This window comes from Dama dama, chromosome 25, assembly GCF_033118175.1.
Source record: "Dama dama isolate Ldn47 chromosome 25, ASM3311817v1, whole genome shotgun sequence".
NCBI classification, from domain to species: domain Eukaryota; kingdom Metazoa; phylum Chordata; class Mammalia; order Artiodactyla; family Cervidae; genus Dama; species Dama dama.
The window spans coordinates 68,022,169-68,049,608 of record NC_083705.1 but is presented as its reverse complement, the minus strand read 5'-3'; the positions used below and the strand labels follow the sequence as shown (position 1 = coordinate 68,049,608).

The following is a 27,440-nucleotide window of genomic DNA, read 5'->3' as shown; positions in this document are numbered from 1 at the left end:
CCCCATGGATTGCAGCCCACCAGGCTTCTCTGTCCATGGGATTCTCCAGGCAAGAATACTGGAGTGGGTTGCCATTCCCTTCTCCAGGGGATCTTCCTAACCCAGGGATTGAACCCAGGTCTCCTACACTGCAGGCAGATTCTTTACGGACAGAGCCACCAAGGACATGAAAATTAGCAACTTTTTTGATCATGTGAACTTCTTTCAAGGGAGCAGTAGGAATCCTTCAGCTCTTTTATTTACTAAATATTTACCAAGCGTGCTGTCCGTTGGAAGTTTTGGACTTGTGATCAGGGTCATGAGGGTTATGGTGGCTGTGGGAATCCATGGCCACATGGAAATGCGACCCATGAGGCATCATGGTGTAGGTGCCTGATTCAGTCTTGGGGGACGAGGGCAGAGCTTCCATTGGAAGGGGTAGCCCGTCGGGTAGCTGGGTAAAAAGCAAAGGAAGAACATGTCTGGCAGGGGGACTGCAAAGACCAGTAGGCCCACGGGTGAATGAGAAGAGAGCTGTGGTCTTACCTGACAGCTCAGGGGTAAAGAATCCGCCTGCCAATGCAGGGGACTTGGGTCAGATCCCAGGTCGGGGAAGACCCCACATGCTGCAGGGTGACTAAGTCCGAGCACCACAACTACTGAGCCTGTGCTCTAGAGCCCAGGAGCCGCAATGAGGGAAGCCACCGGAATGAGCAACTCGGGCACTGTGGCTGGAGAGTAGCTCCTGCCTGCTGCAACCGGAGAGGAGCCCGAGCAGCAGTGAGGACCCAGCACAGCCAAATACATAAACAAATTACCATTTTAAAAAAGTGAGAGTTGTGTGATTACAGAGTCCATGGCTGCAAGAGCTGAGGATGAAGAGGGGATACAGGGAAGGAAAAATAACCTTCTCTCTACCCTACTGGATTCCCAAGTGAGACCCTTGTAATAAAAGACTAACAAGAGAGAACCAGACATCTATAAACACATGCACCTCATGTGTGAGTGGGGGACACCCAGCTAAAGATGAGTAACTCAAGCAGGTGGCTCAGAACTCTGGCTTATATGTCATCTTCCATAAAGATGGAAGATGGAAATGTATGCCATCTATATATATTTATGGAGAAATGACAGGACAAAAGAAAGCCGTTTTTGAATAATGTCTCATTACAAAGAAGAAAAACCATACCCCTTTTTGGGTATGTGAATGACATGATGGATGTTAACTACACTTACTGTGGTAATATTTCACTATATATGGAAGTCAAATCATTATGCTGTACCCCTTAATTCAACACAGTGCTAGATATTAATTATATCTCAATAAAACCTTGGAAAATATAAGAATAAAATAAGAAAATGTATGTCCTGCTTTTAGGCAAATGGGGGAGGACAGGGAGCTTTTCTTGTATCTGCTTCTTCTCTGTTGTCTTTGGCTCAAAATAATTCTTATGCCACAGGTGCATGTTTTGGGTGGCATATTCTGCTACCTTTCAGAGAGCAGGGCTAGATAGAAAGAAGCCAGCTGGTTAAAGAGTCAAGAATTTATCTAAAGAGTAGAAAGCATGAGAGGGTTTAAGTAGTAGTTGTGTTGACCGGAAGAGTTTCTTGCTGATGGCGTAGAAAATGGAGCATAAATGGGACAAGTTCAGTTAGGAGAGGAATGGACCCCAGGAAGGATATGGTGGTGGCTCTCATCCAGGTTAGAAGTGGGGATGGGGAAACACGGACAGATGTTTAAGGGGTGGCTTTGGCAGAATTCCTCCATACTTGGATGTTGATGGGATAGGGGAGGGCTGAAGAGAAAGCCCAGACTTCTGGCTTGGGCACTTTGGTGGGTGATTGGTGATGTTCATCATTGACGAAGAATGTGGATGGGAGAAGTAGGTTTGGAAGAAACATGTTTTGAGTTTTATATGTTGAGTTTGATTTGTTGGTGGAATGCTCAAGATGAAATATCCAGTAGACAAATACTTAGGTAAGAAACTCAGGAAAAGAGATTAGCTAGAGATAAGTGATCTGAAAGTTTTAGGATGATGGCTTGATCCGTGAGGGTGGATAGGATCACTGAGGGAGGGTGTACAGGATGAGAAGAAGGCTTAGTCATGCATCTGAGGAACAGTGGCATTTCAGAAAGCAGAAAACAAAAGAATTCACAAAGAAAATTGAGGGGTGGCCAGAGAGCTAGGAAGAAAATCAGAAGGGTGAGCTCTCAGGACATTTGCAGAAAGTGTTAGATGGAGCAGACAAGTGGTTAATGCTATGGAAATGTCTAGTAAGGTGGGAACTGACTCATAACTGTTGGATTTTTGGTACAAGACAGTCATCGGGGAATGATGAAAGATGGTTTCAGGAGAATTGGTGGGGGTGTGAGTAGCAATAGTGAGAGTAGGTGACTAGAATTCAGACTAAAAAGATGTCAGATGATTGGCAGATGACTGGAATGCAAAGACAGGGCCACAGGGATTATTGTTGATCATTGCAATGGATTGGATGTTTATGTCCCCCCTCCAAATTCATGTGTTGAATCCTAATCTCCAAGGGATGGTAATAGGAGATGGGGCTTTAGGGAGATAATTAGGTCATGAGGCGGGGGGTATCCCTCATGAATAGAATTAGTGCTCCATAAAAGAGACCCCAGAGAGCTCTCTTACCCCTTCTGCCATGTGAGAACACAACAGGACAGCTATCTGTGAACCAGGAAGTGGGCTCTCGCCAGCCACTGGAAGTGGGTTCTCACCAGACAGAAACTGCTGGGACTTTGACCTTGAACTTCCCAGCCTCCAGCACTGTGGAAAAAAAAAAAAAAAATTCTTGTTTAATGGCAGTTTGTTACAGCAGCTCGAATGGACTAAGACAGTCATGTGTATTTTAAGATAGGAGACCCCTGAGCACATGTACCAGCTTACTGCTGCATGACAGCCCCCAACTCTAGTTTGACATGTGTTTATAGTTGATGCATCTGTGGATGGGCTGGGAGCCGGCTGATCTAGACTGCCTTTGCTCACGTATCTGTGAGCGAACTGCACCCGTCCGCCTGGGCCGCTCTGCTCCATGCGTTTCTCATCCTCTTCCTGGAACCATCATGTCCGCTTGGGCATGTTCTCCTTGGGTAGATCGTCCCACCAGTGTGTGTGGCCAGTATGGGCCCAGTATGGCCCCGTGTGGCCCAGTATGGACCAATGTTGTTGTTGTTGTTTTTTTGACTGCACTGGGTGTTAACTTCTATGCTCAGGCTTTGTCTGCTTGTGGTGTGAGGGCTTCTCATTGTGTTGGCGTCTCTTGTTGTAAAGCATAGGGTGTGAGGGCCTCAGTAATTGTAACGCACAGGCATAGTTGCCCCATGGTGTGTGGGATCTTCCCGGACCAGGGATGGAACCCCTGTCCTCTGCATTGGCAGGAGGATTCTTAACCAGTGGACCACCAGGGAAGTCCCAGTGTTCTTAACTGAAGAACGCTGAAGCCACATAGCAAAAGGCGAAAAATTTAAGCCATTATACAGTCTGGTGGGAATGAATTTGAAAGGTGGGAGAGGTTGAAAAGAAAGAGGAAGTAGTTTGTAGCATGAATATATTCCCCAGCAGTAGATGGGGAGTGTCTTTAAAGCGCTGGAGGGGTAGGCGAGATTGGCATTTCAATAGGAGAAGAATCCTCTCCTCATTTCTAGGAGGGATGTGGGGAAGTGTGGGGGGTGGTGGGGGGAAAGGAGAGGGAGTTCCCTTCTGTGGTTTCAGTTCCCTCTATGAAGTAAGAGGTGCAGAAGGGTTTCCTGTAAGGCAGGTGACTTAAGAGTGGGAAAGTTTAGGGCTTTCCTGATGGCTCAGGGGTAAAGAATCCGCCTGCCAATGCAGGAGACACGGGTTTGATCCCTGGTCGGGGAAGATCCCGCATGCGGTGGAGCAGCTAAACCTGTGCACTGCAAACTATTGCGCCTGTGCTCTGGAGCCAGGGAATCACAGCCCCTGCCACAACTACTGAAGCCCTTGCATTCTAGAGCCTGCACTCCACAACAAGAAAAACCGCCTCAAAGAGAAGCCCACACACCACAACTAGTGAGCAGCCCCAGCTCACTACAACTAGAGAAAAGCCTGGGTGGCAACAGGCCCAGCAAAAAATAAATAATTAAGAAAAAAATAAAAGAGAGTGGGAAAGTTTAAAATTCCCCACTTGGGGCTTGGGGGATCATCACTCAATGGAAATCAAGGGTAGACATGATGCTTCTAAGAATGTATAGGTATTAACCTTTTCTCTTTAAAACCTTGGCAATGATCCAAAGGGAGCTTTTCTTCCACAACATAGATAGATGGATAGGAAGGCAGGCTTGGCCACCATGGACTTTTCCACTCCCATGTACTCTCAGAGAAAACGCCATTGGCCAACTAAACAACAACAACAGCGATATCCAAAGTAGAGTCAGAACCTTGGGGCTGGGGTGGCCCCAGGAGTCACCTTTGGTTTTTCTCTTTCTGTTATTTGGCTCAGCCCAACAGTCACCAAGATGTGTCCATTCACTTCCTTCCGAGTCAACATCTCCTTTCCACGCTCCTGCCCTGCTGGGGTCCAGCCACCATCTTCTCTGTCCATTGCACGCCCACCCACGAGCCCCCTGCGCCCCCCTCCACTGGTGAGACTTGTGTATGGCGTGGATGGGATCCACACCTAGCAGCCAGACGAGAGTCACTATCCCTACCTTGCAGTCTATTGAGTGGCCCTTGCCTAGACTTCCCTTTCGTAAGATAAACTTTTGATTTTAGAATAGTTCAGACTTACAGAAAAACTACAAAGATTCTGCAGAGATTTCAGTACACCCCACACCTGGTTACCCCTGTAGTAGAATCTTACACTATTACGACATGTTGAACAAAATAAACAAACCCACATTGATGCATTTTTTGTTATTAACTCAAGTCCATTTCTTAAAATTCAGACTTCCTCGTTTTCCCCCCAATGTCCCTTTTCTGTTCCAAGATCCTGGCTAGGGTCCCAGGTGACGTTTCGTTGTCATGTCCCCTCAGGCTCCTCTTGGCTGGACAGTTTCTCAGACTTCACGACCTTGACAGTCTGGGGAGTGCTTGTTTAGTGGTCTGCAGTGTGTGTGCTAAGTGTGCTAAGTCACTTCAGTCATGCCTGACTCTCTGCGACCCCACAGACTGTAGCCCGCCAGGTTCCTCTGTCCATGGGATTTCCCAGGCAAGAATACTGGAGTGGGTAGTAGTCTGTAGTGGGTCCCTCAATTTGTGTGTCTGTTGTTTTTTCCATGATTAGAGTGGAGTTTCGGTTTTTTTTAAAGGAGGACCACAGAGGACATTGCCGTTCTTATGACGTCCTATGAAGGGTTTTATTTTTTTTTTAAGTGTTCAATGACACCAGTTACAGATGGTCAGGCCGATTTTGTTCAGAATCATTGGACAGGTGTCAGGACCATCGCAATGGGCAAGTGGGAATTTATAGCCAAGGAGCAGAAGAATGGTGGGGGAGGGGTCTGTGGATGGAAAATTACTAAGACGGAACATCAGAGAGATTCTGGCCAAACCAACCTAGCAAGATCCTCGATGAAGATGGGTCGGGGTGATTGGATATCCCCTGCGGGGTGGTGGAGGATGAAGAACAGATCAGACACTAGAGTTGGGCAGGGGTGAGTTAACTAGAGTTCAACTGACTTATTAGCTGGGTTCTTGCTAAAGTGAGACTTTGCGAGGAAGGGCACAGATGCACCTGGGAGGAGGTTCAGGAGCCTGACTGAAGTTTGATCAGCAGAGAATCTTTGTCCGTGCACGCTCTGGACATGACCGTTGACCCTGATCACCTGGCTGAGGTCGTGTTGGCCAGACGTCTCTCTTGTAAGATTACCACCCCCACCACTATCTCCACAGTCTACTCTTTGGAGTGGGGTCTGTGCACAACCCACAAGTGAAGGAGTGGGATCTACTGTGTGACCTCCTTGGGAGTGGAGTACGTGCATCAGTTATTTGAAATTTTTCTGCCCTGAGATTTGTCTATTAGGCACTGTTTATACATACTTTGGAGAAGGCAATGGCACCCCACTCCAGTACTCTTGCTTGGAAAATCCCATGGACGGAGGAGCCTGGTAGGCTGCAGTCCATGAGGTCGCTAGGAGTCGGACACGACTGAGCGACTTCACTTTCACTTTTCACTTTCATGCACTGGAGAAGGCAATGGCAACCCACTCCAGTGTTCTTGCCTGGAGAATCCCAGGGACGGGGAGCCTGATGGGCTGCTGTTTATGGGGTCACACAGAGTCGGACACGACTGAAGTGACTTAGCAGCAGCAGCATACATACTTAGTCTTCTGTCATTTTCACCATTGTGAGGTTGATATTATCTCTGGTTTTTCAGATGTAGAAACAGATTCAGTGAGCCTCCCAAGGTCATCCAGATTTTAAATGGCAGGCTGCGAGCTTGAACTTGGGTGTTCTCAGAGCTAGCTCTCTTAAGTACTCAGTTTTCTGTCTGCTTGGCCACTTAGTGACCCCACTGAAGCTGTGTCATCAAGAATTAACTTATTCCTTGGGTCACTTATGCCCTGCTTTTAGGCAGGGTAAGGCTCATGGGGTCCATGGGAGGGGGTATTCTTGAGCTGTGTGTGGTCAGCCCACTTGTTAAGTCCATTCTGAGGACTTCAGGGACCAAATCCTATTCCATATGGCCCATGGTGACTAGGCTAAAACTAGATTTTAATGTGAGACACATTCTGTTTTATAAGGAAGTTCAGTTCAGTTGCTCAGTCATATCCAACTCTTTGTGACCCCAAGGACTGCAGCATGCCAGGCCTCCCTGTCCATCACCAACTCCTGGAGCTTTCTCAAATTCATGTCCATCGAGTCGGTGATGCCATCCAACCATCTTATCCTCTGTCATCCCCTTCTCCTCCTGCCTTCAATCTTTACCAGCATCAGGGTCTTTTCCAAAGGAGTCAGTTCTTCACATCACATGGCCAAAGTATTGGAGTTTCAGCTTCAGCATCAGTCCTTCCAATGAACATTCAAGACTGATCTCCTTTAGGGTGGACTGGTTGGATCTCCTTGCTGTGCTCTATTTAGTTATCTATCATCTATCCATCAACCTATCTATCATCTACCTATCTACTTACCTACCTTTCATCTGTCCGTCTACCTGTATCTATCTGTGATCTACCTATATCTATCATCTATCCATATACCTGCTACCTACCTGTCTCTCTACTTGTGTGTGTGTGTGTTTTAGTCACCCAGTTGTGTTTGACTCTTTGCAACCCCATGGACTATAGCCCTTTTCATACTGTTCATGCCGAGGAATTGATGCTTTTGAACTGTGGTGTTGCAGAAGACTCTTGAGAGTCCTTTGGACTGCAAGGAGATCCAACCAGTCCATCCTAAAGGAAATCAGTCCTGAATATTCATTAGAAGGACTGATGTTGAAGCTGAAACTCCAATACTTTGGCCACCTGATGCGAACAGCTGACTCACTGAAAAAGACTCTGATGCTGGGAAAGATTGAAGGTGGGAGGAGAAGGGGATGACAGAGGATGAGATGGTTGGATGGCATCACTGACTCGATGGACATGAGTTTGAGTAAACTCTGGGAGTTGGTGATGGACAGGGAGGCCTGGCATGCTGCAGTCCATGGGGTCTCAAAGAGTTGGACATGACTGAGCGACTGAACTGAACTGAACTGGACTGTAGCCCAGTAGGCTCCTCTTCCCAAGGGATTCTCCAGGTAAGAATACTGGAGTGGGTTGCCGTTCCCTTCCCCAATCTCTCCACTTATTTATCATCTATCATCTATCTATCTACCTCCCTATCATCTATCATCGATCCATCTGTCATCTACCATCTACCTACCTATCTACCTGTCATCTGCCTGCATATCTATTCATTAACTAACTGTCATCTATCCATCTACCTACCCATCTATGATCCATTCATCAATCTATGTACCTCCCTGTCAGTCTGTCTGACTTCTGTCTGTCTATCGTCTATTGCTTACCTAGCTATCATCTGTCCCTCTATCTATCTACTTACTTATCATCTATCTATCTACCTATCATTTGTCATCTTTGTTACTCAAAGAGAAAGCTCCTTTTGGTTAATTGTCATCTTAAAGAAGGTTAACATCTATTCATTCTCAGCAGCATCAGGTCCATCCTCTGTTTCAGCTGAGTGAGATTGTCAGTGCGATGAGAGGTATTGTTCTGTCATCCTGAGGAAGCCAGTGGGACCTGGGAGTGATTTCATGGGTCATGACAGCTTGAATCCGAGTTGTCAGAATGCGTGGGTTTTTCTGATCTCTACATAACAAGCAGGACAGATCTATGTGATGAACCGTTTGCTTTGTGGATCCTAGGTGTTCCTTCTCCCTGCCTGCTCAGAGTGTTTCGGATATGTCAGTGCAAAGGACATCCTGCTGAAAGTGTGGCCGACATGCTCCTTCACATTTTTTTTTTTTTAAAAATGGCTCTAAACAAATTGCAATTTGTTTCACTATGACCCTGGCTAAATCGAACTGACAGGTGCTGCAAAGCGCTTAGCTGGACGACAAATGCAACTGAGATCAAAAGACCCCCTCCTCCTGCCCCCGCCCTGACAGTTTGCCCCAGTTAAGCTGCGTTGGGGATCTGACAGCCAGCATCCTTCCTGGGTGGCGGGGTGGGGTTCTGTAAACAGCGGAGAGTCACAAAGTGTCAGCCTCTGGTTGGAACCTGTGAGTCACGGATCAGAAAGGTCCCACCCATCTGTTTCTGGCTTGTTAACCCAGTGACAGGACCGGGTTAGTCAGCGCTCATCTCAGAAAGTCAGCGATGTTTCACCTTTTCATGTGTGCGATGCGGTCAGGAGGCGGGCTGAGGTCTGCCCCGGGGAGGACCACACTGCCTCTGCTCGTGTCCACACCCTGGTTTCTGCCGCTTGTTCGTTTTTCACCCGGAGGCTGATGAGAAGGAGGTACTATCGCTTGGCCAGCAGCCTGCAGCGTCTGGTGCCGTTTGAGGAAGGAAACCGAGTCCCACCTGCACGTCTGTCTCGATCGGGGTGTGACAGGGAGGATGGGGCTCCCACGTGGGAGGACTTGGTTACTGAGGGGTGGGCATGTATTGGCAGGGCCGGGGCGAAGCCCAGGTGATGCCAATGCGGCGGGAGAGGGGGCTTCTGCCTGCCACTGCGCTGGGGGCCTGTGTTCGCTCAGCCTCCCGGCCTGCAGGGCGTGTGTGTGTGTGTGTGTGTGTGTGTGTGTGTCTCAGGAAGCACCTTGTGCCTCGTGGCTGCCGTCTTCCAGGGAGGTCTTACCTCCTCTGCCATATCCCTGATCTCACACAGTGCCCTTCCTGGTACCAGCCAGGGAAGGAGCCTCAGGGTTCCCGGCCTCTCCGAGGTACAGAAGCCTCCCTGTGGAGAGCTGGAGGGAAAGCAGAAAGTCCAGTTCCGTGTCCACCTGGCCCCACACCTGCCCTGACGTGGGGGGTGGGGCGTGGTTTCTGAGGGACCTGCACTGGGTGGGGATGAAGGGGGTTTCAGAGCTGAATCCTCAGGGTGGAGGGATGGAGACTGGGGACTTCCCTGGTGGTCCCGTGGTGAGGAATCTGCCTGCCAGTGCAGGGGACGTGGGTTCCATCTCTGCTCGGGGAAGGTCTCACATGCCGAGGGGCAACTCAGCCTGTGCCCTGCCACTCCTGAGCCCTGGAGCCTGGAAGCCACTGCAGTGAGAAGTCCAACACCGCAACTAGAGAGCACTCTCCGCTCACGGCAACTAGATAAAGCCCCCATGCATGAACAAATACCCAAAGCAGCACCCCCCCGCCAAAAAAAGGATGGAGACTGGTACCCAGGCCCTCGTGCAGACTGCCTGCACTCCCGAGCTGTGTTAACCATCATGATTAGGGCCAGGATGCAGATGGCAAGCAAGAGGGGCTGGGGGTGCAGGGATCAGGGCGAAGGGGAGCAGCAAGGGAAGCCGTCCTCCACCTTGGTCCTGAAATCGTGACATCTGAGCCTCTGGGACAGTGGTTCTCAACAGGGCTGATTTTGCCCCTGGCGATACTTGGTGAGGTCCAGAGACACTTGCGGTTGTCATGCCTGGGAGGGAGGAAGGTGTGGTAGCTACAGTGTCTAGTGGGTGGAGTTCAAGGAGGCGGCCCACCATCCTACAGGGCACGGGACAGCCCCACACAGAGTTACCTGGCCCAGGTGTCAGCGATGCCACGGTGGGGACCTTGGTCTAGGGACTCAACCGTCCGGGGCGTGGGGAGGGTGGCGTGCCATGTCACTTGAGGACCTAAGAAGTGTGGCCAGCAGGCTTCGGACAGCACAGGCATTTGACCCCAGAGACTCTTCGTGTGTCGTCTGAGGATCTTTCTCTGGATGCTCCCAGGAGCATCCTGGGAACACGGCTTCTCACATGATGTTCTCCTTATTCACTGCTGCCAAAGAGTGTGTGGGCTTTTTGTGAATCCTCTGGGAATGAGCAGAAAATCCGGCCTGCTTTTTGGAAGTACAGGGCAATGAAGGGGAGAAATTTATATTCTGATATGAATATTCTTACCTGCTTGGGTTAATGGATGAGGGTCTGGGTAGCAGTACTCCCTGTGTTCCCTGTGGGTGTGTGTGTGTGTGTGTGTGTGTGAGAGAGAGAGAGAGAGAGAGAGAGAGAGGACCTTCTGAGCCATGCCAGGGTGGCCGTGCGCACTAACACGTCCTGTTGCTACGGTGATGAGATGCAGACCGTCTATTCCCTGAGGCTCTGGAATTCTGGGAAATGGCTCCGAGCTTCCTGTTCTGTTTTGCGTCGCCCTCACCTGCTGGGAACAGACAGCATCTGCGTGGGACCAGCTCAGGTGTGCTCTCGCCACCCCCGCAGCCTCCTTCCCCCCCATATGCCCTCCTTAACGGGTTGCCAGGACAGCTGGGCCTCAAGCGGGTTGGCAGAAGTGAACATGAGTGGACCAGAGGCAGCAGCGCTGTAGCCCAGGCAGGGTCCTCTGTCGCCTCGTATCCTGGACTCCTGAGAATTTTTTCCCGTGGCCTGGGAGGCAAACACACACACTGCCCACGCTCCCAAAGATGGTCCAGTCCTGCAGGCAGACGCTGCCCCGTTTCCCTCTGTAGGAAGCCCTTCTGGGATGCCCGCTCTTTGTGGAGGGTGGTCCATCCACGTGTGCGTTTCTCTTTGCAGGGCACATCACCATCACCAACTACTTGTTGAACTATTTTCCCGGTCTCGACCTTGAAAGGAGGAACGCGTTCGGGTTCACGGCCCTCATGAAAGCTGCCATGCAGGGCCGGACGGAGTGCATCCGAGCCCTGATGCTAGCAGGTACGTCCCCACCTGCCTTCTGTGGTCGCAGGGCCCCAGGCAGTGCTGAGTGTGCTCCTTGAAGAATACGTGTTGGGACTTCCCTGCTGGTCCACTGGCTAAGACTCCACACTCCCAAAGCAGGGGGCGAGGGTTCCATCCCGGGTCAGGGAGCTAGATCCCACACGCCGCATCTAAGAGTTCACATACCACAACTAAAAAGATCCCGCCCATTGCAGTGAAGATTGAAGATCTTTTCCCCCTCATTCTAAAAGAGAATCAGTGCCCATCAATAGAGCACAGCCTCCTTGAGTTGCTCTGACAATTAAGTGAGAAAACGTTTGTGAAGCCCACACCCAGGGTAGGGCGCAGAGAGAGCGTCTTAACATCTCAGTCAGTGGGAGATGCTGTTGTCGCTGTTACTTGTTTTCATCATCTTATTTTGGTTTTGTTCTTGGCACTGGCTTCAGCCGATCTCGCTGGATCCTACGAGCTCCTGGAGAGAAGGCATGCCCTCCCATCTCAGTGCCTTGTGTGTGCATGTGCGAAGTCTCTCAGTTGTGTCCGACTCTTTGCCACCCCTGGACTGTAGCCCTCCAGTCTCCTCTGTCCATGGGATTCTCCAGGCAAGAATACTGGAGTGGGTTGCCATTTCCTCCTCCAGGGGATCTTCCCAACCTAGGGATCGAACCCATGTCTCTTACATCTCCCGCATTGGCAAGCAGATTCTTTACCACTAGTGATACCTGGAAGACCCTCGCCTTGTGATTAGATGGGAGTTAGAGGATTCCCAACCTACTTTGGATTTTTATTTTTTCTCCTGCTTTACTTAACTGGAGTGTTTTAGGAGATGCTGTAAGAAAAATAAATTCTGTAATCAAAGACAGGCTTCCAAGATGAAGGACTTTTTTGCAACTAAAAACGATCTTAATTGAAATTAATTTCATTGATTGTGCTTTTAACTCAATGACAGTTTCATTTTTTTTTTTTTTAAAAAGAGCGATGGGCTTCCCTAGTAATTCAGCAGGAAAGACTCTGCCTGCCAGTGCGGGAGACTTGAATTTAATCTTTGGGTTGGAAGATCCCCTGGAGGAGGAAGTGACAACCCACTCCAGTATTCTTGCCTAGAAAATCCCAGGGACAGAGGGACTCTGTCCATAGGGTCAGAAGGAGTCAGACACAACTTAGCAATTAAACAACAGCAATCAGTTTCCATGAGGTTTATCAAGAACGTTGGGGAGGGATAGTCCCTCCTAATTAAATGGTGATTATGATGCCTTTGTGTTTGGTGGGGGGTGGGGGGCACTTCCTCTGCTTTTACTACTTCTGGATCTAGTTATAATTAAGTGTAGCCATTTACTTTTACCACCAAAAACTTACCCTGTTGATCCAGGCATTTTCCCCAGTGAATTAATTTGAATTACAAACCCTCTTGCTTTTAGATCAATTGCCTCCTAATCACTCCAGACCATGAATGGGATTTCCTGTCATTCTTTTTTCCTGGGTCTGGTGTATGTTTCAGGCAGTTACAGGATCTCAGAACCATTTTTCAGATCTCAGGAGAGATGGGCCTCCTTAAGACAGTGTATTCAATGCTAATATGTTTTCCCCCTTTTCCTCTGTTATTTGGTTAACAAATTTGGCATTTGGTTTCATATACTTTCCCTTTCCTGTTCCCACACAAGTAATCACAACCCCATGAGACCAGAATAATCCCTCACGAGTACAAACCTCTAGGGCCCGCATCCCTGAACTGAACGTGGTCAGAACAGAAAGACCCATAAAACCAACTGGACCCTGGTGTCCAATTCCAGCTCCTCTGTTCAGCCTCCTTACACCCAAGGCCAATCACCTCCTGCTCCAGGCCTGTTTCTTCTGTAATATTCATTCAGTGGACATCAATAGTTGCTACAGATGGTCATGATGGGGATTGAATGAGTTCACACATGATGTGGATGGTTGCCTGGAATGGAGGAAGCCATCAGTAATGGCTGAAAAAGTGAAAAATGTGAAACTGTTAGTTGCTCAGTCATGTCCTATTCTTTGTGACCACATGCACTGCATCCCAGGCTCCTCTGTCCATGGAATTCTCCAGGCAAGAATACTGGAGTGGGTTGCCATTCCCTTCTCCAGGGATCTTCCTGACTCAGGGATCAAACCCAGGTCTCCTGCATTGCAGGTGGATTCTTTACCATCTGAGCCACGAGGGAAGGTTATTACTGTTATTGCTGATTTTATTATTTTTTAAAAATTTTAATCATGTATTTATTTTTGGCTGCGCTGGGTCTTTGTTGCTGCACATGGGTTTTCTTTGTGGCGAGTGGGGGCTACTTTCCCTTGCAGTTCGAGGGCTTCTCATTGAGGTCGCGTCTCTCCTTGTGGAACGCGGGCTCCAGGGCACGCAGGCTTCACTAGTTACAGCTCTCGGGCTCTAGAGCACAGGCTCAGTGGTTGTGGTGCTCGGATTTAGTTGCTCCGGCATGTGGGATCTTCCCTGACCAGGGATCAAGCCCTTGGCAGGCAGCTTCTCCTCACTGTAACACCAGGGAAGTCGGTTATTAGTGACTGTGTGTGTTTAATATGATTTGTTAAATGAAAAACCATGGTATACTTTTCCCTTTGAAAATATCCGTATGATGAGATACTTAACTTTCTTATGGAGGGTAATGAGCGTGTAACTCGGGTTTCTTAATCCTGGTCCTGTCGACACTGGGGCCAGGTGATTCTTCAGGGTTGGGCTGTCCTGTGAATTGCAGGCTGTTTAGCAGCACCCCTGGCCCCTGCTGGCTAGGTGACTGTGGCACCTCTCGGTTTTGACAACCAAAAATATCTCCGGACATTGCCAAACGTCCCCTATTGCGAAAGTCGACCGTTGTTGAAAGCCACTGATACGATGTAAATGGGAAACAATGGGGAGAGGGAAGAGAGAATCTGACACCTTTTTCAGGAAGCTCTTGACTGCCCTCTAAGGCTTTTGTTGTTTAACTTTAGAATATTTTCATTTTCTGCTGTTGCCACTAAGTTAGCTTCTGCTTTTCCCCAGGCAAGTGGGTTACATTTTTCTCTTACAGTAGATGTGTGTGTGTGTTTGTTTTAGAAGAGAAAACAATACTTGATTGAATGTCTTTTCTGAATTTGGTACATAGCAATAAGGATACTTGTTGAGACAATGTAAACAATTGGCATGAATATTTTAAAGTCTTCTTATTTCCATTTGAATTTATTGAGAAAAACTAAAGGCTGTAAAGATCCTAAGATCTGAGTATTGCTTTTGGGTTGATGTTTACGTACAGCTAAGAGCAAAGTACAGAATCAGGTCATCCTGTGATCATTTTAAAAGCAAAAGGCATTTTGCAGTACTATGTAATAATGGTTAGGATAAAATTGTGGATCTCATTCGCATTTTTTTGGGTGCAGTATTCTTCTGAACCTGAGTGTCTTTCTGAATCTGGGTTGAATTTCATTATATTTAATAAGAATTATTTCCTTTTAGAAATGATGAGTCATTGAATTGAATGCCACCTCTAAACTGTTTAGATTTTCCAATAGTTCATAACCTATGAATACCTATGAGCTTTTATCTTACCTTGTCAGGCAGAACAAGGTAATGTCAGAATTACCAAAACTTAGGCTTTTAATAAAAATATCACCAGGTTCTAAAAAGCTGATCTGTTCGCTCTTTCATTTTTGGCTTCCTAAGGAGAACTGTCAGCTCTGCTGATATCACGGCGGGGTTGGGGCTGGGTGGTGCTGACTGCAGAACCTTGTTAATTCAGTGGAATATTAATGCTCCAAAGTGACGGATCTATTTAATAAGTGGCTCTGAGAACCGTACGGAGGATGTGATTATCTCTGAAGAGAAGCAGAACCCGGCAGAGGTTGGCAGGTTCCAGACTTGCTTAAGTGAGCTGGCTTTCACATCTGACGTGTTTCATTGCTGCAGCACTTGGGGAGCAAACACAAGCAAACAAAAGCCTCGAGTTTCCCTGTGATCGTGGGGAACAAAACAGACAGAAAGGAAGGCAGAGGAGGCTCGTTTAATGAGCAGAGAGCAGAGGCATTACTGCTAATGATCACATCCTCATCCTTGTTGTAGGCAAGCCCTGACTGTGTGTTTCCGGAAAGCCGAAGGATACGATGTTCCCAGAGAGGTTTCTTTCTGCTTGTAGAGGAAAACATGAATTTCCCATAATTAAGTTGGAATAGTTTCAAGTTATTAAGCAGAAGAAGAGCTAAAAATCGGGGATTTTATATCACCAAGGGCATGGTCTCAGCGTGGGCACCCATGAAAGCCAGTCATGAGACAGGACACGGAGCTACTTGTTCTCGAAAGTGAGACCAGGGGCAAATGCTTGTTGAGAAAGTCACCCCAGGAAGCCAGGCAGGGATAAGGAAGCCAGACTGGGAAGACTGGAAGAGGAAGCCATGTGAGTTACTGGGTGGGCACCTGGGAATCAGCACTGCCGAGACCTCTCAGACTGAAGAGCCTGGGGGTGGGGTGGTACCCCTGCCTTTAAGGGCTCTTCCCGATGACCCTGCCTTCTGATTTATCATATGGATTATACCCCAAGATATCATATTGATTAATATATTGACTATATCATATTCATATTGAATAGCATATCATGTTGAATATCACATAGAATATCATATCATATTGAATATATATTGACTATACCCCAAGATGATATATTGATTATATATTGAATATATGATATTCATATTGAATAGCATATCATGTTGAATATCACATAGAATATCATATCATATTGAATATATCATATTGATTACACCCCAAGTGCCCGAGATACAGGCCGGAGGTGGCCCAGGAGGAGGCCTATAAGGGTTGGTCCACAGTGAGCTTGTGTGACCGTCACCGCCAGAAAACCGCAATTCCCTCAGTTCTTGTCCTCTTGACGAAAAAGAATTCAATCGAGAGACATGAAGCAGTTTTAAGGAGCAAGAGTTTTACCGAGCAAAGCAAAGGTATGCGCCTGAGAGAGAGAAGCGAAACCAGACAGCGCCCCACGACGACGGGCAGCGTTTCTTCTGCAGGGTGGAAAATCCCGCCTTACGTGCCGCGTCATTTGACGACAGGTTGATTGGCAGCTGTAGGTGGTGTAACTTCCTCCTTGCCCGCAGGCGCTTAGTCACAAGCACCCGAGTGAAACGCCAGGGCCTTGGGGGAGCGCAAACACGCAGTGCTGATTTATTACAACTGCGGCATGGTGACCCCAGGGTCACCACCAGTCACCTTTTCGGTCTCGGCGCGCCTGCGCCGGCCTGTGCTGGTGGTTTCATCTCGTTTTGTTCTGGTAAGGCTGGAAACTTCGCGGTCCTTGGCCACAAAAGGGGAAGCTCTCTGGGTGTGTTGTAATCACCTTTGTCTAGGTGGGGAGGGAAAGAAGACCCCCCCCACCCCATCCAGGATGGAGCATGGACCCGTCCATGTCTAACATGAGCAGAATGTTGGTGGGGGTAACCTGGAGTGGGGCCTTCATTTGAAGGGTAGGTTGCTTGGGGATAGGCTTCCTGGGGTGGCTCAGATGGTAAAGAACGCACCTGAAGTGCAGGAGACCCAGGTTCGAACCCGGGGTGGGGAAGATCCTCTGAAGGAGGGCGTGTGACCCTCTCCTGTATTCTTGCCTGGAGAATCCCATGGACAGAGGAACCTGTTGACAGTCCATGGGGTTGTACAGAGTCTACAGTCCATAGGGTTACACAGAGTCAGACATGACTCAAGTGACTTAGCACATCACGTGGGTTGGGGCCTTACAGAGACATAGGAAAGGAAGTGATGCGTCCTGGGCTCTGCCTGCCTCCTGCTGGTCCCATGGACCCGGCCTTGACTCTTGGGGGAAAGGGTGCTAAGAATGAGCAACAGAAGGTAGACTGTCTTCCTTTAGTCCCTTTTAGGAGGTTTGCCTCTTCCAATAACAGAAATCCTGACTTGACAGTTGATTAAATAAAGCAAGCAGCTGTTTGTCTGACCTCACTGGAAGTCACCGTGCAGAGCTGGCCCTGACTCCCTGAGAACATCACAGACCCGGGTTTCTTCCTCTGTCCTTTTGTTGACTCAGCACTGCCCCCACACCCTCCACCCTCCCTGCCTTCCAGTGTGTTAACTGGTCACCTCATGAAGAGCTCGGATGCTCACCGGAGCTCCGGGGCTCGGATCCGTGTCTCGGGCAGGAAGCAGCATCACTGACAATGTGGCCCCTTTTTCTAAACTTAATCAATGTGTTTATTTATGGCTGTACTGGGTCTTTGTTACTATGTGTGGGCTTTCTCTAGCTGCAGCGAGCGAGGACTACTCTAGAGTTGAGGTGTGCGGGCTTCGCATCGCTGGGGCTTCTCTTGCTGCAGAGTGTGGGCTCTGGTGGGGCACGTGGGCGTCGGCAGTCGTAGCTCTAGAACAAGGGCTCAGTAGGCTCCGTGCCCAGGGCGTAGTTGCCCCTCTGTGTGGGATCTTAGTTCCCGGACCGGGGATTGAACCTGTGACTCCTGCATTGGCAGGCGGATTCTTAACCACTGGACCACCAGGGGAGTCCCAAGTGTCCCTTTGATCAGGGATGCAGCAGCCTTCTCCTTGGGGCTCACTGCCCGGTTATAAGGGAGACTGGGAAAATGGAAAACAAGATGGCAGGGCACAGAGGTCAGCACTGTGATCCTCAGTGGGGTGGAGCTGTAGGTGGCTCCTCGGGGGACAGGTTCGGCTCTCACAACTGGTGGAGTGCTACTGGCCTCTAGTGGACAGAGACCAGGGATGCTGTCTAAAGTCCTGCCAGCACAGGAGAGCCTCCACCACGTAGTCATCTGGCCCAAGCATCAGTGTGGTTGCTGTTCAGTTCCTCAGTCGTGTCCGACTCTCTGCGACCCCGTGGACTGCAGCACGCCAGGCTTCCCTGTCCTTCACCATCTCCTGATTGCTCAGACTCATGGCCCTTGAGTCAGTGACGCCATCCAACCGTCTCATCCTGTCACCCCCTTCTCCTCCTGCCTTCAGTCTTTCCCAGCATCAGGGTCTTTTCCAGTGAGTTGGCTCTTCACATCAGGTGGCCAAAGGATTGGAGTTTCAGCTTCAGCCTCAGTCCTTCGAATGAATATTCAGGACTGACTTCCTTTTGGAAGGACTGGTGTGATCTCCTTGCAGCCCAAGGGCCTCTCAGTCTTCTCAAACACCACAGTTCAAATAGTTCCAAAGTTTTGAAACTCAAGGTTAGACCAGTGATGAGGGACTGCCTAGTACTGAGTAGTTGCTACCTTGAATAAAATAGAGGATCCTGTATAGACAACTCACAGCACTCAAATTGGTAGCAAATGAACTAATTGTCCGGAGCTCAGCTCTTGTCTGCACTGCTGAAGCCCTGGGCAAAACAACAGGGGCTGGGGGTGAGGATACCAAGAGTCTCCTGGGCAGGAGACTGGTACACTGGCCTTTCAGAACTACTCCATACTCTCTGAGAGGTATATGCGTAAAATGCTAATCATCAGTACTTGTCTGTCATGATTTAACGACTGTGTCCAGGCCTTTAATATTACCCTGAATCACAGTGATTTCTTAAGGAAGTGGATCCCCCATTTGTAGCATGACTCAAGACTCTTGGGCAGCATTAGAATCAGAATGGCCTTTGTTCTTTCAAGTGTTTGTATTTTCCAAGATGATTTTGGAGAGGAAGAGACACACTCAACTTTTGACAGCTGTTCCTTTAGTTTTCCATTAGCATTTGAAAAATGTCTCTTTCAGGCCGTGTTCATTAAGATTTTAATTTTGCAGTTTGCTCCTTTTCAAGTGACATGCAATTAATTAAGGCTTAATGTGTCATCTATTTTTTGCAATGACGTTTTTACTGCCCCCTTTTCATTTGAGTCAGTTTATAAATTGTACTCTAGCTAATGAGTTCCATCCTGATTTCCAGTTTCAAATAATTATCACTCTTCTAATATGGTGATTCTTTAATGTGTCACAGCATTAAGAGTGTTACTGGGCAAACTCAGGTGAGCTGGGTCTGCCTGGGCCGGGGGGCCAGGGGGGCTGCAGGACAAGGGAGCCACTGAGACCCCTACTCCTTCTCAGGACTTATTCACCAGCCTTCGCGTGTCAGACACCGCAGTCTGTGTGGGACGTACATGCAGAAGCCTCTTCCAAGCCTGGTCCCCGCGGGGCTTGCAGGCTAGATAACTGCCCTATTTCACCACGTTGTTTTGCCAGTGGAAATATGACTAAGGGAACTTGAAATCCTGAATGATTTTTTAACTGCATATGCGGCTGAGATTGGACCAAGATTAACTGAACAGCAATTCCTTATTAATTTCTCTTTTACTGAAACTTACAAACATTTCATCAAGTTGCACTGAAGATTAACTTTGCAGTATTAGGAGGGGCAGTGGGTGGTATGGGGAGATTTGTGAATGCAGTGACTTGTGTAAGGGAGACTGTGAAGATGTAGGAGGCACATTTCTCCAGAAAGACAGAACAGGTGGGAGATATATATTAAGAGAATTATTTTAGGGAGGTTTTTTTTCTAGTAGTCATGTATGGATGTGAGAGTTGGACCATAAAGAAGGCTGAGTACCGAAGAATTGATGCTTTGAAACTGTGGTGCTAGAGAAGACTCTTGAGAGTCCCTTGGACTGCAAGGAGATCAAACCCATCAATCCTAAAAGAAATCAACCCTGAATAGTCATTGGAAGGACTGATGCTGAAGCTGAAGCTCTAATCCTTTGGCCACCTGATGTGAAGAGCCAACTCATTGGAAAAGACCCTGATGCTGGGGAAGATTGAGACAGGAGAAGGGGATGACCGAGGACGAGATGGTTGGATGACATCACTGACTCAATGGACATGCATTTGAGCAAACTCCGGGAGATAGTGAAGGACAGGGAAGCCTGGCGTGCTGCAGACCATGGAGCTGCAGTGTTGGACACGACTGAGTGACTGAACAACAACCATCATTTTAGAGAAATTGGCATTGGTAAGCCTGGAACCTGTAGAACAGGCCAGGATCCTGGAGACTTAGGCAGGAATGGATGCTGTGGTCTGAAGGCTGAATTCTTTCTTCTCCTGAAAACATCAGCTTTTGTTCTAAGGTCTTCAGCTAGTTGGACGAGGCTCACCCACATCCCGGGCACTAATCTCTTTGACATAAAGTCAGGTGACCGTGGATGCTGATTGCATGTACAAATACTTTCACAGTGCACTTAGATTACTGTGGATTAAATCCCTGAACACCAGACCTGGGCTCTGTTGACAAAGAAAGTTCACAGAGGAGGAGGCCTCCCTGCAGGGTAGGGGCACGTGCAGACTGTTGAGGGTCAGGACCCAGGTCTGGACACTTCTCTCTTATCAGCTTCGAGTCCTCAGGCATATGCCTTCAGGGACCATGACTACCATCCATTGTAACAGACATTTATTAAATGCATGCCTCCCACCAACCAGAAAGATGTGTTAAGGAAGCAAAAACAACTAAGATGTGCCTCTGTCCTGGAAGCCCACCGTCTGGTAAAGACGACAGACCCTAGACCAGCTAACCTGAAGCACCAAAAGTGAAGAACCACACACTTCCTGTGAAAATAAGAATCATAACCTCTAGGAATGAGATCTTGGAGGAAAAGGAGAGTTGATAAATAGGACAGCAAATGCTTTGCTAGTGACAGTTACTGGTAGTATTTTTAGAACATTCTAGTAGCATCCGCCAGGTATTACAAACCACCTGTCTCTCCATTGCCAGAAATTCTTGAAGTCTTATTTCTAGAAAAAAAAATTCCACAATTTAGGTGCTGAGTTTAGGCAGTTTTATTTATAGGAAAGAGGGGCTTTCCAGGTGGTGCTAGGGGTAAAGAATCCACATGCCAAGGCAGGAGACCCAGGTTTGATCCCTGGCTCCGGAAGATCCCCTGGAGAAGGTAATGACAACCCACTCCAGTATTTGCCTGGAGAATCCCATGGACAGAGGAGGCTGGCAGGCTACGGTCCATGGGGTCACAAAGAGTCGGACACGACTGAGTGACTAAGCGCAGCACAAACCATGACGTTGAGCACTGCAAGGTGGGTTGTGTTATAAGAGTAAACGCAGGAGGTCACAGTCAGGTGTGGGTTCATCCAGGCGGCCCAGCTCCAAGGTAGAGTCAGTTGTCTCTGTCTTCTGTTGTCTTTTGTTTTCTGCCTGTGGAAGGGAAAAGGTCTGCTTGCACCCACCCATTCCTATTTCCTCTTTCTGGTTTTCAGGGGCGGATGTCCACGCCAGGGACTCCCGCCGGGGAATGTCCTCCCAGGAGTGGGCTGCCTACACTGGACGGTTTGAAGCGGTTCGGGTCATCCAGAGGCTACTGGAGCGACCCTGCCCCGAGCAGTTTGGGGAAAAGTACAAGCCAGAGCTGCCACTGGGCCCGGAAGCGGGCCAGAAGCCCGCGGGCTCCAAGAGCTGCCTGCAGAAGCTCACGGATTTTGTCCGGTCCACGCTGACCTCCCGCTCGCGCCAAGGCCTGGAGGACGGGGGAGCCCTGGACCACATGGTCAAGATGACCACGAGCCTCTACAGCCCCGCCGTGGCCATCGTCTGCCAGACCGTGTGCCCCGAGAGCCCCCCCTGTGTGGGCAAAAGGCGGCTGGCGGTGCAGGAAATCCTGGGGTCGCGCGGGGACCCGGACACGCAAGCCCAGGAGAGGGGCAAGGGGGAGAGCCCCGAGCCGCAATCCCAGACCTCCCAGGCCGTGGGGGTCTCCAAAGAGGAGGCCCCCCGAGCCGGCCTCGCGTCTTCGCAGCCGCCGGCTGCCCCCCGGAGGGCCAGCCTCCTGCCCCTGCAGCTGTTGCGGCGGAGCAGCGTGAGACCCGGCGTGGCCATCCCCAAGGTGCGCGTGAGCAAGGCGCCCGCGCCCACCTTCCAGCCCGAGCGGGCGGCCCGGGGCAGCGCCAAGGACAGCAGCCACCTGCAGCTGCCCAAGTGGCGGTACAAGGAGGCCAAGGAGGAGAAGCGGAAGGCGGAGGAGGCGGAGAAGCAGCGGCTGGCCGCGGCGCAGAAGGAAAAGCGGACGTCATCCTGGAGGAAAAGGACGTGAGGCGGGGTGTGTCCGGCGCGCGGGGGTGAGGCCGCACGCAGAGCCCGCCGGCCGGGGATGCGAAGCTGCCCTGAGCCCCGGGGGAGGTGGCGGGGACGCTGGGTGCGGTCCTCCCTGCAAGTGTGCGCCCGCGCCCCCCGCCCTTGCCCTTTACGCACAGCACAGCCCGGGCGCACAGGCTCCCCGGGGCCCAGAAAACGTTTCTGTTTGTTCAGGCTGCACCCAAGAGTGAACTGGGCCGAGCCCTAATTGAATCGCCTAAAACCAGTTCCCCCAGCAGTCAGTCCTCCTAGTGGGCATTCTACCTAAAACTCGACCACTGAGCCACCAGGAAAGCCCCCGTTAGAACCTCAGTGAAGAAATATTTAAGACCAGTTTATCCAAAGGACATTTTCTGTATAGTTTTGTATTTTTCAGTTATGATCCAGCTTACAGCACTTGACCAGTGATAGGGCTCTTTGTAAATATTTATGACGGTCTTAATGCATTTGTCTGAAGACCCTTTGTTTAAAATACGGTTTCTAGCAATAATTATTTGTGATATGTCTATGATTTCATATAGAATTTGTGGCATTCTCCTCCTGTGGGCCCCCTTTTGCTTTTTTTTTTTATTGGGGGCTTTGCCTTTCCATCTCCTTGGGGGTGCTCATAAGCACCACACGTCCTTAATTGGATTAAGTGATGTTGAAGATTTCTATTGGATAAAGGCATTTGCTGCTTTACCACAAAATGATCAAGTAAGACAGAGGAGTCAAATTTCCTTTAATTTCTGAAGCTCTCTTGTCCATCCAGTGGTAAAAATGAAGAAAACCAATTGTCAAAGTATGAGACTGTATAGAGGAGTGTGTATTTATTGCTAGAACTAAGCTCATTTTAAGCAAGCGGTTTTAGATAATCTGCATATAAAGTCTTGAACATACTCAAAAATAGAAAAAAAAGTGTTCAAGAAAATGGGGGCAACTCTAATAAATTATTACTAGAAATACAAAATTAAGTTATGTGCTCTTAGACAATTGAATTCAAATATCCTTAAGATGTAAAAAGAGATGCTAAAAGCATAGAGTTCTGCAAACTACTGACATGGGTGGGCCATACATTTTTTGAGAAATAGGGATTAGAGCTGAATATCAAGCAAACATATTTTTGGCAAATTCTTCTGGAGTGAGCTGGGTTGCTTCCTCCTCCCGACTCAATTCCAAGAGATCCCTGGTGTGGAATTTTATTTTTCCTTTGATGATGGCCCCTCATGTTCAGTTCATCCTCATGCAGACTTTGTAGACTTTCCAAGATTCGGGAACTTTGGCAGCGCACAGGTGTGGTTTGCCTGAGCTCTCTGTGGGAATTTTCTGCCCATAGTTTTATCTCCAAAAAGCTGAGAAATACTAATGAATGTCTGGCTATCTGGGTTGCAGAGTATCTCTCACATATGCACTACCAACAGCACTTTATTTAAATATTATCCTGCGTATAAGCCATCGATTTAAACCATTACAGACCAATGGAAAGCTGTTTATTCTATCTCTGGATTCACAGGGGAAATCGTGCTCCCTGGCCACGTGGCGACAAGCACCCACCCATCTCATGATGTGGGCGGCATGGCACTGGCCTCTCCCTCCTCTTTCCCCCCCGCCCCCCACCATCAGACATCGAGCATCTTACACTCATCTCTCCAAAAAACTCAATGAACAGACCATCAGGCTGCACCCAGGCTAATGGGAGGCAGATGTGACGATAATACAGCTTTTAAAGTCAGATTTTAATGAATTCCTCCCTCGTTCCAGAAGGGCCCAGGAAGAATGGCCCATAGGTCTGGACCCGCTTTGAGCATCACTGATGTGGTAGGCTGTGGGTCACCCTTGAGCTTGAGAGTTGGGCTTGGCCAAGTGCCCTTGGATGAGATGAGCGCTGGTCCCCAAGGTGGAGAGAAACACGTCTCGTCTCCCTGATGGTCCAGTCCACACCCTGCATTGAGATCATGTTTTGTGTTGATATGTTTTGGTTGCTTTGAATGATTGCCTGCACTTTTCTCCCCAAGGGCTCACCTCTCCCTCTCCTCAAGTGTCAATCAGGGATAGGGTCACTGATGGGCAGTGTCCCCCGCCCCCCAGCTCTGTCACCACATATGTTCCCTGATGGCCCTTTTGCCTCCTTTTCCCCTCACTTTTTCTTTTTCTTTTTTTTTGTTTTCTGCCTATCTTCTGCTCCAGATTTAGCTAAAATGCCTTGATCATCCCTGGCACCACTACTTAGAGGTCTAAAAAGAAAACCATGGAGTCATGAGAGATCAACAGTGTCCCTGATGACTTACCACATCATGCCCTCCAGACACTCAAGAGTGAATGGACGGCAGATTTCACCCGCTGCTTCTGTGCAGAGTTCCGCCCCATCCACCACCACCTTTTTGTATAGGGAGGGAGATTTAGCTTGCTCTCACGACAGATGGGGCTTCCCTGGTGGCTCAGCTGGTAAAGAATCCGCCTGCAATGCGGGAGACCTGGGTTCGATCCCTGGGTTGGGATGATTCCCCTGGAGAAGGGAAAGGCTACCCACTCCAGTATTCTGGCCTGGAGAATTCCATGGACCGCATAGTCCATGGGGTCGCAAAGAGTCGGACACAACTGAGTGACTTGCAGTTTCACCTGACAGATGAGAGCGCCGCCCTGCTGTTCAGAGGATCCGCTGTCTGCTTTGCACTCCTGATGTTTATTACCTGTAAATAGTGAATTTCAACTTGACAGGTACCTTCTCAGGGATTTATATATAAATAGAGTTAGGGCGAAAGGTGAGCTATATTTTAACACTTTTTAGCATCTGAGTGAGTTGTTATCACACTAGACAGAAGAAATATTTCTAAGATAATATCAGTGCTGCTTTTTTTCCCAGGGCAATGCCTGGGAAATCACCCCTCCTGTTGAGACTTCTTGATTCTTAGAAACTCGGGACTCTGGCGGCTGAAATAGCTTTGGAGTGGACGTGAAATCACTTCACAGGGCCTCTCAGTTGCCTCTCGTGGAAGTGAACCCTTGTATTAAGGAAAAAGAAAAAAATTCAACCTCTATGTACGAAGAGGTGGCTGTGACAACACAGATGGGCCACCCATCGATTTTACCTCTAGAACTGGTTCCTCCCCATCTGATACCTGCGTGTGTGGTGTGAGAAGGACGGTGTTTTCTCTCTGCTCCCGTGAACCACATGTTCTACAGTCAGCCCCGTGCCGGGCTCACTGCCGGGAGAGGGGAGGGAAAAGCTGGAATGACCACAGTGTTCAGAGGCCTTCCGTGTCTTCAGCTACACCCAAGGAATGCAACACACAGCATTATGAACCTTCGTGACTTTTTCCTGCAGCGCCTCCCCACGGGCTCCTGGCAGCACCAGAAGCCTCAGAAACACGCTTGAAAACTGCACTAGGTCGTCATCTCAACTTCCGGCCCTCCTGCGACTTGCTCCTTCTGCGGTGGAGGGTGGAGTTTGTGACATCAGTTGGAAAGTGGGATCTGTGGGTGCAGGGAGGGGATGGGCCAGTCCGAGCTGCCTCTGCCCACTTCCTTCCGGGCCGTCAGTGGCCAGCCAGGTCTCTGGAAAGTCCACTGAGTGGAGATGAGGCTCTGAAACTGAATCCCACGAGATCACAGTCCTGAATTGGATGCAGAGCCCGCGGTCTCCGGGAGGAGTCACGGGCACCCAGTTACTATGAAGAGAAGCACCCCTGAGGGATGGATGAAGGAGCCAAGACTAAGAAGAAGGGCTGATCTGTGTCCCACAGCCTCTGGCAGGGGCACTGTTTTCCTGCCTGATCCACACTACATTAAGACAGAAGACCATCTTTGCATCGTTCACCCGAGCTTGCTCTGCGAAATGAGCCCTACTCCCAGGTTCACCTGGGACCCCTTGCTGTTTCATCTTCCCTCCTGATATCTGATACGATGCAGGTCTTCCCTGCAGTGTTGAGATTAATCAGGAGCTATTGTAAGCTGCTGGTTGCAATCTGTCTTTTATCAAATGAAGTGCTGGCCCTTTTTCTTTCAAGTATTTGGGGACATTCTAACAGGCCGCCCATGCTCACGAGCCCCGTGGGAAACTGTTTAGATTCTGCCCTTGGCTGTGGGTGCCCGGCTCGTGGTGATCCGTCTGTTCTGTGTCTGTTCCTCGCTGTTCCGGACAGCAGGCTCACACCGAGCCCCTTTTCAGCCTGGCCTGGGGGACCACATATTCTTGGGAAGGAAAGCAGAGACGATCCATCAGGAGCGATTGAACAACAAAGTCCCATTCACCTCCACAACTGGCATTGATACATAAATTGATACATAATCGGGATCACGGTGGGGTGGGGGCTGGGGGCTGTTGCCATAAAGAACTTGTAACAAAACAGCTCTTCCTGAAACCTTGATTGCCCTGCCTGCTCCAGCATGGAGAATTTGTTGCAAACGTCTGGGCAACTCCTATGTCAGCGGCTCAGGGATGTGCCTTTGAATTCATGTTTTTTCATTAACATTTAAAATCAGCAGCTAAAAAAAATTCCACTGGAAGTTTTTTTTTTGTTTTTTTGTTTTTTTTTTTTTAAGAAATAGAAAAACAAAATCACCCCACCTCCCCAAACCACCACGACCTGGTTTGATTTAGCTCATTTTTGAGGAAGTCAGTTGAATGAGAAGGCTGCTGTTCAATCTCTCCTTCCCCTGACCCAGCCTGAAATAAGGCTCATGTGAAAGGCAAGCCCTGCAGTGGTCTGACAGCTCTCAGCTGCAAGTGGAGGCGTGTGATGTGATGTGAGCACGCGTGCATGTGCGCGCGCACACACACACACACACACACACACACACACACACACACGAAGGAGTTTGGGTTTTGTGCTCACAAAGGGGACTGCCACTACAGCTCCCAGGGAATGTCAGCTATGACCTGGTGTATTTGAGGATGAGACAGCCCAGGACCCCCACCGGGATCCCTCCAGTGTGTCCTCACCCAGGTGTCCTTGTTGAAAGATGGTGTTGGCTGGGCGGCTCCTGGACGAGGGTGTGTCGTGGGGCCTGGGTCCTCTCTGCTTTTGGCTGCGTCCCCGGCGTGGAGTGGCGGAATCCGGAGGGGATTCTTGCGGGGGAGCTCCACCAGGCATTCAGCCC

The 27,440-nt window shown here is 49.2% G+C and overlaps 1 protein-coding gene across 1 annotated transcript in view; it reads left to right on the top strand.

Annotated features, from left to right (window-relative positions):
• ANKRD33B (ankyrin repeat domain 33B) overlaps positions 1–26,877 on the top strand; it is a 101,025-nt gene extending 74,148 nt beyond the window's left edge. The window contains exons 3-4 of the mRNA XM_061129328.1: positions 11,143–11,283; positions 21,491–26,877. Coding sequence (XP_060985311.1) covers positions 11,143–11,283; positions 21,491–22,320 — 971 coding nt within the window. The 3' untranslated portion in view covers positions 22,321–26,877. The remainder of the gene's footprint in view (positions 1–11,142; positions 11,284–21,490) is intronic.
• The last annotated feature ends 563 nt before the right edge of the window (positions 26,878–27,440 follow it).